This window comes from Acaromyces ingoldii (genome assembly GCF_003144295.1).
Source record: "Acaromyces ingoldii strain MCA 4198 unplaced genomic scaffold FA10scaffold_2, whole genome shotgun sequence".
Classification (NCBI taxonomy): Eukaryota; Fungi; Basidiomycota; class Exobasidiomycetes; order Exobasidiales; family Cryptobasidiaceae; genus Acaromyces; species Acaromyces ingoldii.
Window position 1 is genome coordinate 1,043,572 of NW_020290248.1, and position 14,094 is coordinate 1,057,665.

Sequence of the window (14,094 nt, forward strand, 5' to 3'; positions counted from 1 at the left end):
CTCAATCTCAATCCCACGACACGAAAACCGAAAAAGTCAACTTCAATCATCTACCTCTGATTGCAGCTTCGTTCACGCACCCACTCCTAAAGGAGGGGAGCGAGGGTCTATTTCTTCGGCCGAGATATCTGCGCCTCTTTCAGACTAGCTTAAAGTTGGAAGTGCATGCCCTGTTTGCCACCATCAGCCACCACTCACCGGGAATCACCACTCAATCAACTCGCTTGCGTTAGCCTCCTCCATGGCTGGCCCGTTTCAGCTTGGCGTTCATCGCCTTGTTGAAAAGGGTCTAGCCACGGCCAGGCAGGCGGTGCGGCTCAAGGTCGTCCGCAAACCGTGCAGTGGCTTCTCACCCGGGTCGGTCCACGATGCCGGCCAAGCAGGCAGTCGCTTCACCCGCTACTCGTCGCCAGCTTCTTACAATGACGTCCACTCATCGCTGAGCCGTGCAGGTCGTCTCTTTTATGAGCATTGCTGGATCCCAGCGTTCAAGGGAGTTCGTGTGCAATCTGTGCCTTCCTATGCTCAGCCAGTCCGTCCCGACTCGTTCGGCACCATGAAATTCCGCCTGAACAAGGGTCGCTCATCCAACTTCCGATCCATGCGCTCCGATGTCCAGCTGTCTTCTCCGAATTATTCTCGATGGCAACCCACCGCTTCTCAAAGCACCGGCTTCCATCATGGGTATACTTTGTAAGTACGAGCGTCGCTTCTGTGCACCTGCCTGTCTCTAACCTCCGCTGCTCGGATCCTTATCAGTGCATGGAACGCGCCCTTATTCCCCCGCGCTTTGGCTGGTGAGGTTGACGACGAGTTCCGAAACTCAAGGCGCAAGAAGGGATCGCGGACTGGCGTTGCCAGCCCAACTCGCCGGTCTCGCGTTCTCGATTCGGTCGAGGAAGCCAAGATGGCCAAGTGGGCGGGCCGAGCCATCCCAGTGAAGATTGAGCATCTTAGGACCATTTCTGGCTCCTCCCTTTCCAAGTCAGGCAGCTCGAGTTTTGGCGTCGACGAAGCCCTTGAGGAGATCTCCGCAATTCATTCGGACGAGGTTTCTGATTGGTCGCCCTCTGCCATCGAGCGACAAATGGAGCAATTTTTTGCTCCGACGCAGAACCAGGGGAAACGCAGCACTCGGGAGTCTTGCTATCTGGTCATGCCATTGGAACCGAGCCTTGGCCCATTCCTTGTTCAAGACAACATCGATGAGATTGGGCTGTTTGGACCTGAGGTCATGCAAGCTATTGGGAGGATCGGCGATGCCTACGAGCGACACCAAAGCCGACGTCTCAATCCTCTGCAAGACTTCTTACTGGAGTTCCGTCCGCTTTTAGGGGAAACGGAAACAAGATACGCCTACCTGGACGGTCACCGTCGAGAATTCTTCGTGGTCGTCCATTTCAAGGAGCGTTGCGAGAATAGAATTGTCGAGGCGATGCAGGACTGCTTCAGCCGCGAGCGATTCGGGTACTACAAACAATTCCTGCAACCCGCCGGTTGTTCTTCTCTGGAAGAGCAGACCTCGGTTTCAGAACCACCCAGCGACCTCGATCCGAATGTCCAGGGCTTTGGAGCAGGTTCACGGCAGAGCTTTGACGATCTAGGTCCCGACGGAAACGCTGCTCCCGTCTCGTCAGAAGTAGGATCGCTCCAAGCCGCCGCCGATGAGTCGTACGTTGCGCTCGACCACGGTACAACTGTAGGACGTCCAGGCGACTCCTTCATCATGCCCATCCCTGCGAACGATCCAACCGAGATTGCCAATCTCGATTCGAGCCCCGATCGTTGGGATGTCACCGAATGCCAATCGCTCTCGTGGAATTCGTCGTGGTCACAATTCGGCTGCTCTGACCTCTTCTCCGTCGAGAGCCGACTCGGCGAGAGCGACGACAACGTCTCGCAGTACGGTGGCACCCTGGTCTAGTAAATAGCTCTTTTCCCTTCTTCTGACTTTGTTTCGGTTTCGTACCTTCGCCGAGGACCCGTCCATGGACACCTCCCACACGCTCATTTGGCTGCTCCCACATTCCCCATTGTCTTTTCTTGTAGCAAATTTTGTTAGAGGGTATAGCTCTCCTTTTTGTGTTCTGATGATGAAGAGACGAAGAATTATATGACGCATCCTCGTGTATGAATTTCGGTTTCATTCAGCCTGTGGCAATACTGCCATCTGGCCACCACCTCTTGCTGATCCCGTTGTCGTACCCATCCATGTTAGACCTGCCTTTGGGTAGTGGGACGCCTGGTCCGTCGAGACAGGTCCACAAGGCTCCGAAGCTAAGAGAGGCCGCCCTTGAAGAAGCAGCCAGAGAGGCCGAGGCAAGCAGCTCCTTTGAAAAAGACTTTGCCGACGTATTTGACGAAGTCTTTGCTGAGATGGAACAAGACGCGCGTAGGACTGAGCAGATCAGGGCAGACGGGCCAAGCATCCTGCCATCAGGAGATGAGGGTATAACAATATCACCTCCTCGAGACTCGACTTTGCTTCGAGACCCTTATGATCCTCCATGGAAGAATCCGGACGTCGATGCTCTACATCCAAAAGTTTGGAAGCTGCTTCAGACTTACAGCCACCCAGACGACGATGAAATTGGAGTGGCCTGGAAGAATGACGATCCCGTGCTACCCGTCTCATCCATTGATGACCGAAAGCGACCAGTCCCCGGCTCGCAGGTCCGAAAGAAATGCCACAAATGCTACATGGAAGGCGAGCCGTGCGTGTGGTCGGCGCTCACCCATGGCCCCATACGATGTCTCCGATGCGAAGAGGCGCGCGTGAAATTCTGCAATGCCGATGGCCGCATTCCCCAGTATTGGACCAATCCCGAAAACGAGGAGTGCAGGGAGAAGGCCGACGACGACTTTGGTGATGCTCAGGGCAAGTTCCTTCTCGCATACTATCTCGAGACGCTGCAAGAGGTCCGAGCAAGGAGTCAAGGGTACCTACCTGAGGCGAACTTGGACTTCATGCAGATCGCTTCGAGTAAAGTCGGATACATCAAGGCGAGGCCGTGGCTGAGGAGATCGGTCAAGCTTGGCCTGCTCGCGGTCAGACCAGGGACTGGGAAGCGCAAGCACGGGCCAAAAACAGAAGTTTCGCGAAAGAGAAAGGCCCACGGTGCCGAAGAGCAGGAAGCGATGACGAAAGGAGAGCAGAGAAGGCCCTTCATCAGCACGCCTTCGCAGCAGATTCTCATGCGGGAGGTGCTAGAAACGCGACAGAAGTTGAGGCAGCTTGAGAGGGAGGTCAACTATCTTGCTGACAAGGCAAGGAGAGACTTTGAACGGCTCTTGCCTTATAATCAAGATGAAGTACTAAAGGCCGACCAAGTAGCGGTACAGGAGGAGCAAAGCAGAGATGAAAGAGCACAGGGAGAAGACGTATCCTTGTCTAGTCGCTAAGCTAGATCGAGTCTTGTCACGCTTGACAGCCTTCTAAGATGGTACTGTTGCTCTTGATAACGAAGGATGCGTCTGCATGTAATGATTCATATGACTACAAGATAGATTGATGTTACAGGAGACAATGAGAAAAGCTTGGGTGTGAGCCACAGGCGTCCTATCTCTTTGCCCAGTATTTGCTGGACGAGCTACCGAAGAGATGCCCGCTATTCCTCGTCTTCGCCGTCGTAGACGATCCGATGCACAGTGACCTTCTGCTTTGCAATGATTCGAGAGGGGAGAGGTTGGTCTGCCCCAACCACGTTTCCAAATCTGTCCAGATTGTACGTCTTTGGGGCCAAGCAGCTCTTTACTGAGCCGATCGAAGACGAAGAGGAGGAAGAGCAAGGCCCTTGAAAGAGCTGCTTCTGCCATCGCACAGCCTTGCACCCGGATGGCGCGAAGCGAATGCGAGGAGGCGTCTCGTATCGATCCTCTTCACCCGCTCGCCGGCGGTGACGACTGACGCTGGAAAGGTGATTCTCAATCTCCTCAGTCGAATCATCGTCGCTCAAGTCCTCGTCATCACTGCCCGCAAATCGTTTGCTGTTGACCAGCTCCTCTCCCGGGCTCTGGGCCTTGAGAAACTTGCTCGAAGGACTCGGAGGCCGCTCGCCAGGCCTTCGAATCGTGATCTTGTCGATCGCAATGACAGATACCTCATTCCGTCGTGTGTTCGCCTTTGTCTTTTGGCTCCACTCAGCTTGCGATAAAGGTCGGGTAGAGGCCAACGAAGGCGTAGGAACGGCGAAGATGGTTGTCTTCGAAGAATTCCTCTGAGGAACAATACGGGCTTGTCGGTGAGGCCTGCTCTGATGTGGAGCTGGCATGGGCACGACAGAGGCCAGTTCCGACGGTGCAGCCTCTGGCTGCGCCTCATGAGCCGCACCTCCATCATCCTTCTCGATCCTCATCACAGGCTCCTCCGCCATCGCGTGACCCAATTGCCGCTCATCCGTACGAAGGAATGCCCTCTCTACTTGCATTTCGTTCTCCATCGGCGCGATCGCATCGTCATCGCCCTTTCCGGAGCCAATTGCGGCAAATTCTGACCCATTTGTCGTCCTCGATGTCTGACCTATACGTGGGAGGGCTCGTGTTCCTTCATGACTATCGAATGTGATTCGAGCAGCGGCTCTAGGAGGCGAGGAAGCTGGCTCCGACGAATTGACGAGCACGCGCCTTGCTCGACCGCTGCCTGAGCTGAATGGAAGGGAAGGAGCGGTGGTCGTTGTCGGCGTAGCTGCAGGGGCGTTATGCGGCGGAGGTGGACGCATGGATCGAACAGGAGATGTGGCCTTGGGAGTTCTGCGTTGGGGCGAGCGAGCATCGACCTTCTTTGCCGGACTGTCCCACACTCTAGTAGCAGGCTTCGTATGGGCAATTCTGGGATCGCGTGCCGCCGTTGGTCTTGAAAGAGGTTTCGGAGACGACGAGTTGACAGGCATGCCTCCTCCCAGCAGCTGTTCGACCTGAGAAGCTGAGGCGGAAAGGACCGAACGTTGCTGCTCCTTCAAAGGTGTCTCATGCGGTCGTTCGCGAGCTTGTGTATGGAGCGCTGGCTTATGAGAGGGAGGGAACGGCCCGTTGTGCTTGATGTCGCGGTCCTGAGGATTGCTTGCGCCTCCTCGTACCATTGCAACACGCTCTCTAAATGCAAGTGTTGACTTTGGCCGTTGCAATGGCGTTTTTGATTTGGCCGGTGCTTGCATTGTCCCTTTGCTAGAGCCCACTTCGGCATCCGCGGAAGAACCACCTCGAGACGAAGATGAAAAGCCGGGTGCGCTGGCAGGAGCGGGGTGACTGGTCTTGATGCTTGACATAGATGAACCCGAGGACGATCCGCTGGTGGACAAGGAGGAAGGTGGGCGACCGACTGGGATACCTGATCGCTTGACTGCTTGCGACGCAGGTACCGGCAGCTTCGAAGCGAGCCTAGCATTGACTGTATTGCTTGGCTTTGTTATTTCTTTCGCTGTCGCAGGTTTGGGGGCATCTCCTGCGACTGGAACACTTCTGCTGCTCATGGCCGATGCCAGCCTTGCGGACGGCCCTGCCGAAGAGCGAGACGCTGTTCTCCTGACCGATGCTACTCCTAGCGGTGCCTTGAAGTTCGCCATCCCAACGCCCTTTGCCATTGGTAGCTCCTCCATCACTTGGCCCTCAACGACGCCATTGCTAGGCTTTTCCGGCGATTCGGGAAGGGGAACCTGCCGCGCCAACTCTAGCAAATGTACTGTGTTAGATTGAAGCTCGGTGTGTTCCTCTTTCTTCGGGCTCGTCTTTGTCGAGCTTCTGGTCGGGGATTGAACGATTGTCGCTGCCCAGCTTTTCAACATATCGCGCACAGTCGGCGTTGAAGGAGCGCCTTCCTCCGGTCTCCCCTCTTTCCTCGGTGACCGCTTAGATGGAGATTTCGCCGGTGACGATCTGTGCGAAGATCTGTGTGGGGACTTGTGCGGAGATCTTCTGGGCGATTTGCGCGGCGATGTCGAGAGCGAGGTCGCAGACGTCAAATGACCGTTCTGCAGGATGGTCTCGAGGGGATTATGCTTCTCGGGCGAGTGTCGCACGATGGACGAACCGGTTTCCTGCGCAGAATTGACCTCTGAGATTATCGATCCCACCGCACCTTCATTCGACGTTTCCACTTCCTTCTCCTCCCTGAAGATCACGACATCTACGTCTCCATCGAGATCCTCGAGAGGCTCTTCGTCTTGACGTTGATGATTGCTTGGTCCAGCGAGGTGGCCCTCAATGCTTTCCTCCGACACTGCCGACGATTCGCAGGCCGGTCCGACACTTTCTGACGACGGCACCGGACCCACCTCTGGTACATTCTGAGACGGCCCCACGCTCCTTCTTCTTGCCAGGTCTAAGCTGTCCGTCCTCAAAAGCCTCCTGTTGAGATTGTTGTATTTGGCACGTCTCTCGTGCTCATCCTTGGATGGGGTTCCAAAAAACACCGGGATCACCTTTTTCGCCCCGTTCCTCTCCCTCTTTCGGCCCGGCCCTCCATCCGACCTGGCTCTTAGACTCTCGTTGGATGGATCGGAGAAGAGAGCGGCATCGTCGTCCTCCTCTCCGTTATCTTCGTTCTCCGCCAGCTCCTCGCCTACCAGCGAGTGTGATGACGATGATGGCGCGCTGATGGTGGAGCAATCACTCAGACAGTCCAGCGTCGCTTCTTCTGCCGGCTCCATCGCGTGCTTCCATCGCATCTTCTCCTTCTGTGGGCTGGCTCTTAGTCGAGGTGAAAGCTCCACATCGTCGAGTTGGACAGCCTTCATACTGGGTGAGCCGAGGTAATGTGAGGATGAAGATGTCATCCCCCTATTTGTCGCATCTCCTAACGGCGTTGTCGCCACGACACGCTGCATTGTCCGCTCCGGTGATCTCGTTGCAGCAGCGGATGCTGCCATGCCGAAGCCGTGATCGTTTGGGTAGGGGGAGTAAGACGTCAGACGACCTCGTCCTTTCCTCTACTGTAAACAAAACCAACACTTCAGAAAGGACCGAACCAACCTTGGCTGAATTTCACCCGCGTTAGCGTCACGTGCAATTTTCAGTCCGTCGCAATTGGTCTTCCTGCCGTGGTCTTGTCGCGCATCCCTTTTCGACCACGCATTCAGACAGCCAGACTCCCCGTCTTTGCAAACGAAGTAGCCTCTGGAGACAGCTTCTTTGCAGACAGGGTCAAGGCCATCCGCATCCACCGCCACGATGAAGCTCGTCAGGTGAGGACTGTCACACATGGAGCGCAGAAGCGCGCGCCTCTTCCTTTGCTGATCTCCTCGTTTGATTTGAAGGTTTTTGATGAAGCTGCAAAACGAGAGCGTGACGATCGAGCTCAAGAACAACACTATCATTCATGGAACGGTGACAGGTGAGCTTGCGAATTGCTATTTCTTTTGGCAGGCATGGGGGAGGGCAAGGGTTGCTGAGATTGAGATCCTTCTACAGGCGTTGACGTGCAGATGAACACGCACCTCAAGACTGTCAAGATGACCGTCAAGGGACGGGAGCCGATTAACCTCGACACGCTTAGCATCCGAGGCAACAACATCCGCTACTGGATCTTGCCCGACTCGCTGCCGCTGGATATGCTCCTCGTCGATGATGCGCCAAAGCCAAAGGGAAAGAGAAAGGAGGGCGCAGCGCGGGGAAGGGGCATGGACCGCGGGCGTGGAGGCAGAGGAGGCAGGGGTGGGCGCGGAAGGGGAAGGGGCCGATGATCTCAGCAAACAAAAACCACAATTGGTGCCTACTTCCTCCATATCTGTACTACTTACTTCTCACCCAGCCATCATCAAAATTGTTTCTCCTTCTTCACGCGGCTCAGACAGCTACAGAGGCGCAATGGATGAGGACATCATGACATTTGAAGACACTCTATACTCTAAAGACGAGGCTGACACCTTCGTCGCCTGCTGCAATGACCTTCCAGCCCTTGCTGTCTGCCAAGTTGACGTAAGCTCCAACACCACCCGATTCTGCTCCTTGTGTGTAACCATCGTCGGGCCCGGCGACGACGGCAAGGACGCCATCGGTGAAGCCTCTGTGCACAGCCAAATTTGCCGCTGTTCTCGCATCCCACGTCCGTGCCGTTCCATCTGCTGACGACGTCGAAAAGATGGGTCCGCTGCCATGGAGCGTCATGGACGTGATTGCATCGTCGTGCATCACCTCGCACCTGATCTTGCCAGTCGACAGGTCCCACACGACTGCCTTTCCGTCTGTGCCTGCTGAAATGGCAAAGTTGGCCGCATTCGCCTGCGCTCTCGGTGCAGCTTGCGGCTGGGTCCCCGATGTGTTGCCGAGCAAGTCGACAAATTCCAATCCTTCGATACTCTCGCCTTCGGCATGCCCTTCGAGAGCGCCAACAACAAGTGCGGCGCCTCCCTCCTCGATGTTGGCAAGGTTCACGATCCGGATTGTGCCAGCAGCCCCGCCCACGATGGCCAGCTTGCTGTCTGGGCTCAGGCAGAGCGACGTGATGCCAGCGTCCATGTTGAAGCGCGTGTCGGTGGGCGACACTTTTGACAGCGCCGACGTGGATCGAGGGTCCCACACGAGCAGTGAGCCGTCCTCCGACGCCGTGACGAGTCTCTTGCCATCAGGCGTGAAGCGTCCGCATGTCACGGCGGCCGTATGCCCCGAAAAGACGTTCATGACGTTACCCCCCGGCAATTTCCACATCCACACCGTTGCGTCGGACCCACCGGCAGCAATGACGTTTCCCTTTGTGTGCCAGGCCGTCCAGACAATCTCGTCGGGCCCTTCGAGGTTTGTGACAAATTGGCATGCACCCCACTCTCTGCGTTCGGCCTGACCATCCTCGACGGCCCGAGGCTCAAAGCCCTTTGTACCTGCCGGGGCCGGGTGCAGCTTCCATACTCTGACCTTGCCGTCGAGACCGCCGGTGGCGACGTACTCTCCGGTCGCACTGAAGCCACCAGCGACGACGCTATCAGTGTGTCCGCCGAGCTCGACCAGCGCCTCGCCCGTCCTTGTATCCCACAATCGGCCCTTGTCATCTGCGCCTCCGCTGAATGCCAGCGGCGGGTTTGGGTAGCTCGGATGGAGCGAAAGGTGAAAGACAGAGTCTTTGTGAGCGTAAAAGGCGGCTAAGCTCGTGTCCTCGAATGCCTGCTGCTGTTGCTCGCCATCGTCACCATCGTCGTCGTCTTCGTCCATGGGCTCGTCGCCGTCTTGCCCATCGTCCTCAATGACGTCTTGGACATCATCCAGCGTCAGATGCACCCCCTCCTCATCCTCTTCCCTGTGGTCTTGCATATTCCTGTCCATCTTGGAGATCGCCGGACTTGCTCAATAACGGTGGCAATTGCAGAAGAGGAGCAAGACAAGAAGAAGATCGCAGGACTCTTTTTCAGAATAAAAAAATCTCACAAAAAAACTCAAAAAGATCAAATGAAGGGCTGTGACTTCGACGCGCGTCAATTCTGTTGCTCACGGCCGTAAGGAGCAAAACAACTTTCTGATGAAGGACGTGCAAGCGCGGAGAAAGAAGGGGCCGATGGAGTCATCGGTCACCTCACGAGTCATGAGGCTGAGTTTTCGTAGCAGTGAAAGCAGTGAATATCAGTCCATAGCAAACACATAGAGTCCCAGAAGCCGTGAAATGACTGAAGATGACAGATCACAAAGCGTCATTGTCTCGAGGCGGTGAGCGGGGAAAGAGCCCGAGCACCGTGCTTGTCTCAGACCACCAGAGCCACTGTACCGACCCAATCAAGTTGTAACATACGCTTTATTCTCTCCATGTCGGCTCAAGACTATCAGACCTCTGGTAGCGCTAAGAATCCTGCTCCGTCGAGTGATCGAGGTCCACGTCCGGCTTCGGGCTCTTCTTGGACCCATCTTGCACCGTCCAGCTCAGGCATGGGAAAGCCGAGCACTTCTTATCAGGCCAGAAGACAAATCATCTCTCGCCCACCTACAAGACAGCCTGGTTTCATCTATGCTCCAGCCTCTCTTATCAGTCGTAGCAGACCCCACTGCGCTCAAATGCCCTCTCGGGCCACCACAGCACCGGGCACATCGAGCTCGCAGAGCAGTCTGTGCACTTCCCCGCTTCCCAGAGACCAAGGCGCCTCATCGCGGTACAATGTCAGCAGAAAGAGTGTCATGTCTCGTTCCGGGCCACAGCTCAATGTGTCGGGTGGAGAGAATCCCTGGGTCTGTGCTTTGATCGAGAGCAGGGGAACGGGAAAGGAGATGGGCGCCGCCCTTTTTGATATGACGACTGGTCGGTGCATATTGACGCAGGTAAGTGCAGAGAGGCTCTGGCGGCAGGTATGGTGTCTTGAATGCTTACACTTGTACTCAGTACACCGATACACAGGTTCTTATCAGCAATTCTACACGAGCTGAGCCTGGTGATGACTGACTGTATGCGCTTCGTTCCCTCTCCCTTAGACCTACGTGAACACGATACATCTTCTCGAGGCTCATCCTCCCCAGACAGTCATCATGCCTGGAAACCAGCCACTTGACGAGCTTCCAGCAACTTCTGAAGCCTCGATTCTGGCCCACACTGTTCAAGAGAATAGCAACATAAGGCCACAAACCTTTTCTAGAAAGATGTGGAACGAAGCCGAAGGTAAACTGTACAGAAGATGGCTCAATGCCACAAGTGCAGGATGACTAAACACAGTCGAAATGCAGGGGCTCAGAGAATCAGGAAGCTCTTAGTCGATGCGATTCCTGACAACGAGGACATCTATATCAAATCGACAGCGATCAGCGAAGACAACGACAGCGATAAAGAGCGAACTTCCACAAACGAGCTATGGCAACATCTGAACTTTGGGGAGACAACACTCCGATCACTGGCCAAGAAGTACTTTGCCCTCAGCGCAGCCTGCGCTCTCTTCAAGTGAGGGCGCCTCGTCTGCGAAAAAAGTCATGCCAGCCTCAGTCTGACCTCTCTCCATCCGATTAGTTGGCTGGATGACAAAAAAGGCATCACCTTTTCGCCCCGATCACTCAACATACGCTACGAACATCCTGAAGGTACGCCCATCCTTGTATGTTAGAGGCGTCTTTAAATGACTATTCTTTCTCCACTACGACCACGTCAGGATCGATTATGATTGATCACGATACAGCAACAAATCTCGAGCTCGTCCGAGGAGCCAGGAGTGGTACCGTGGAAGGATCGCTGCTGGGTAAAGATTGACACGATATGACACCCGACATTTGGGCTGAATCAAAAAAGTTCTGGCAGGCTCGTTCCACAGATGCTCGACCTCAATGGGCGAACGCATGCTCAAGATGAACATTCTTCAGCCTTTTGCCAGTCAGTTGCCCTTGTTTAGTAATTGCACCTATGGCTAACATTCAGACACAAGACCGAGACTCTATTTCAATGAGGCTAGATGCTGTTGAGGATCTCCTTTCCAGTTCCGAGGTACGTTGAGACTGTCATTGTGCAAAGAACGGGTTCTTACAGCTGGGACGAAAGCTCTTCTATGCCTTGAAGGAATCGCTCAAGGCGCCGGAGAAGCTCACAATTGATTTCGACCGGCTCATCTACCAAATCGTTACGCCAATCAAAACGTCATCGGTCGCAGATCCTACAGCCATCGAGGCAAAGTTAGCAGAGATTATCCAGCTGTATGCAATGCTGGGAACGTTGAGCGGAGGTGAGGAAACTTCCATTTCCCTCACGTAGGAAAAAGAACTGAGTGACGCCTTCGCGACCAGTGCATCGAGCCGTGTCGGGCGCTTCTTGCACGTTACTGCAAGGTGTCGCACCCTACCTGGCCAACGAACGCTTGTCGATCATATCGACGCACATAAAAGAAAATATAGATGCAGACGTCCTCGAAGGCCAAGGCAAGGTCCACATCAATCAAAGGCTCTCGAAAATTCGTGCCATTCAGGTGAGCCCACCTTGAGGAATGCTATGATGATCAACTCTTGCTGACCTTCCCTCGACAACAAAGACAAACAAGGACAAACTGTTAGATCTGGCGAGAGAGACCTACAGCGAGAATCTGAGTGACGGACAAGCTTTGTTTAGCCAGCTGAAAGGCCATTATCGCATGCCACTGACCTTGAAGAAAGAAGTCAACGGCTACTGTGTTAGTGCTCTTCTTTGTCCTTCCCATGAATTGTCGCTGATCACTAGTTTCAATTTAGTTGGAGATGAAAGGGCCGGACTGTTCGAGCAGCGACATACCAGATGGGTTCATAAATATCAAGCGAAAGAGGAATGGCGTCTCGATGTCGACCTTACAGATGGCAAGCAACTTAAGCAAGTCAGCTTCGAGAAGCAAGTAGCTGACTCTTCCTTTGAACTTCCACCAGGAAAAGATCAACCAGCGCATACGTGATGCTGAGGGCGAGGTCAGTCGTCTTACCGTGGCGGCACTGCCCAAGACTAAACACTCCTTGTCCCTGAAAGGTGTTCATCCTCTCCGAGAAGTATCTGGAATCGATGCGTGGAGAGATCATCGAACACGTAGGGGCCTTGTATAAGGTATGTTAAAAGGAATGTTACAGTATTTTCCGCTGATGGAAAGCATCTAAGGCGTCTGAAGTGCTGGCTTTGGTCGATCTCATCGTCAATTTGGCCAAGACGGCAGATCGCTCACGTAGGGATTACGTCCGGCCCAATTTCTCCGATAGGCTCGCAATCAAAGCGGGAAGACATCCGATTCTGGAGAAAAAGATCGGTAGGGACAAGACACATGCAAATGACATTTACTTTGGGCTTGGAAAGTCTTTTCAGCTCATTACCGGTCGTGAGTCGCTGCAAAAAGAGTGCTTACAGTGTCTTTCTCATCATCTTCCGACAGCGAACATGAGTGGAAAGACAACATACCTGAAGCAAGCCCCTTTGCTTCTCATCATGGCCAGTATCGGCTCCTTGTGTGTTGTTCATACCAGATCGCTACGTCAGTCTAACAAACTAACTTTGTTTGGCAGTATTCCAGCAGAGTACGCCATGTTCCCGCCCATTGACCGAATCTTGACTCGGCTCTCCAATGACGACGAGCCCGAGGCTAATTTGTCAACATTCGCAAGCGAGATGAAGGTGTCGTCATTCATCCTTTCGCTAGCAAGTAGACGTAGTCTGGTCATCATTGATGAGCTCGGCGTAGGTCGAAGTGCGATATCTTTCGTTCTTTCTATCACTGAAATAACTTTAAGCGAGGGACTTCGACAGAGGAAGGCCTAGGGGTAGCCCACGCAATCTCTGAGTTTCTCATTACGAAGGGAGCACCGACTATCTTCGCGACGCACTTCGTTCAACTTGCTTCGACACTCTCCCCTTATGAAGCTGTCGTACTGCTCCATCTCGCTGTCAAGAGGCTCACACAAGAACGCGAGGACGATGAAGACGATAAGTACAGGTCCGGGAACTACGACATCGAATGTTCGCATACTGTCGTTGATGGTGTCATGAAAGAGTAAGATATTGCGAAGGATGCATCAATCAAGTTTCTGATGCAGACTCGGCGTCTTTCCAGGAAGCATTACGGTTTAGCTTTGATCAAAAAACTTCCATTTCCCGTCGACCTCTGGCGGGATGCCGTCCTAATGGCTGATCGACTTGAAGCAGATGTCACGGATCCTAGTGCTATCACGGAAGGCCAAGGAATGACTGAGCTCGAAAGAGTAGCGAAGAGGCGGGAAATAGTCAATGGCGTGAGTGGCCTCTGAGGTTGTTTCGAGTCTGATAGTGCTGATCAAATGTGGCGCAGACGGAGGAAAAACTGAGGAATATTCAGAATCAAGTGCGAGCTAGCGAGGCACACAAACTCTGGGAGCACCTCAAAAGTCTGCAGGAGGAGGTACTTCTAAAGCTCCAAGAGACGTACGACGGAGCTGAAGAGGGAGACACTTACAGCAACAAAAACTTGAGTGTTGACGAGCAGGATTGAGCGAAGGCCGAAGAGTCGCTATAGAATCTGTTAGAAGAGTCACAGAAACACACCCGACCACCGAAATCATAATACGAACGGCGCATCATACACGATGTGTACCCTCTCTTTACGAAGACAGAGGTTGGTACTAGTCGTAGGTATACAGAGCTTCCACCAAGATTGAAATAGTGTTCACCAGCTCATGTTCGCTCTATCAATACATCAGCATCCCGTACCTTAGTCTACACCAAGAGAA

The 14,094-nt window shown here is 53.9% G+C and overlaps 6 protein-coding genes across 6 annotated transcripts; 4 read left to right on the forward strand and 2 right to left on the reverse strand.

Annotated features, from left to right (window-relative positions):
* The first annotated feature begins 52 nt into the window (after nucleotides 1-52).
* FA10DRAFT_68597 (hypothetical protein) lies at nucleotides 53-2,027 on the forward strand. Its single transcript, XM_025525643.1, has 3 exons — nucleotides 53-693; nucleotides 760-1,577; nucleotides 1,605-2,027. The coding sequence occupies exons 1-3, from the start codon at nucleotides 242-244 to the stop codon at nucleotides 1,922-1,924; spliced, it is 1,590 nt and encodes a 529-aa protein (XP_025378686.1). The 5' UTR covers nucleotides 53-241; the 3' UTR covers nucleotides 1,925-2,027.
* A 152-nt stretch (nucleotides 2,028-2,179) lies between these two features.
* On the forward strand, nucleotides 2,180-3,498 carry FA10DRAFT_265346 (hypothetical protein). Its single transcript, XM_025521020.1, has one exon. It carries the CDS (start codon nucleotides 2,212-2,214, stop codon nucleotides 3,400-3,402), a length of 1,191 nt encoding a protein of 396 aa, XP_025378687.1. The 5' UTR covers nucleotides 2,180-2,211; the 3' UTR covers nucleotides 3,403-3,498.
* Nucleotides 3,499-3,608: 110 nt separating this feature from the next.
* FA10DRAFT_284422 (hypothetical protein) lies at nucleotides 3,609-6,863 on the reverse strand (the record flags this gene model as incomplete). The annotated part of the gene is made up of 1 exon (XM_025523917.1): nucleotides 3,609-6,863. One exon carries the CDS (start codon nucleotides 6,861-6,863, stop codon nucleotides 3,609-3,611), a length of 3,255 nt encoding a protein of 1,084 aa, XP_025378688.1.
* A 216-nt stretch (nucleotides 6,864-7,079) lies between these two features.
* On the forward strand, nucleotides 7,080-7,830 carry FA10DRAFT_265348 (Sm-like ribonucleo protein). Its single transcript, XM_025521021.1, has 3 exons — nucleotides 7,080-7,178; nucleotides 7,251-7,327; nucleotides 7,405-7,830. Exons 1-3 carry the CDS (start codon nucleotides 7,165-7,167, stop codon nucleotides 7,674-7,676), a joined length of 363 nt encoding a protein of 120 aa, XP_025378689.1. The 5' UTR covers nucleotides 7,080-7,164; the 3' UTR covers nucleotides 7,677-7,830.
* FA10DRAFT_265350 (WD40 repeat-like protein) lies at nucleotides 7,802-9,321 on the reverse strand. The gene has a single exon (XM_025521022.1). The coding sequence runs from the start codon at nucleotides 9,247-9,249 to the stop codon at nucleotides 7,834-7,836; it is 1,416 nt and encodes a 471-aa protein (XP_025378690.1). The 5' UTR covers nucleotides 9,250-9,321; the 3' UTR covers nucleotides 7,802-7,833.
* Nucleotides 9,322-10,597: 1,276 nt separating this feature from the next.
* Nucleotides 10,598-13,856, forward strand: FA10DRAFT_292380 (hypothetical protein; the record flags this gene model as incomplete). Its single annotated transcript, XM_025524394.1, has 16 exons — nucleotides 10,598-10,840; nucleotides 10,907-10,977; nucleotides 11,046-11,132; nucleotides 11,192-11,263; nucleotides 11,316-11,374; nucleotides 11,417-11,609; nucleotides 11,671-11,849; nucleotides 11,913-12,050; nucleotides 12,277-12,315; nucleotides 12,374-12,448; nucleotides 12,500-12,713; nucleotides 12,768-12,840; nucleotides 12,898-13,069; nucleotides 13,123-13,382; nucleotides 13,443-13,620; nucleotides 13,677-13,856. The coding sequence occupies exons 1-16, from the start codon at nucleotides 10,605-10,607 to the stop codon at nucleotides 13,854-13,856; spliced, it is 2,226 nt and encodes a 741-aa protein (XP_025378691.1). The 5' UTR covers nucleotides 10,598-10,604.
* Between the last annotated feature and the right edge of the window lie 238 nt (nucleotides 13,857-14,094).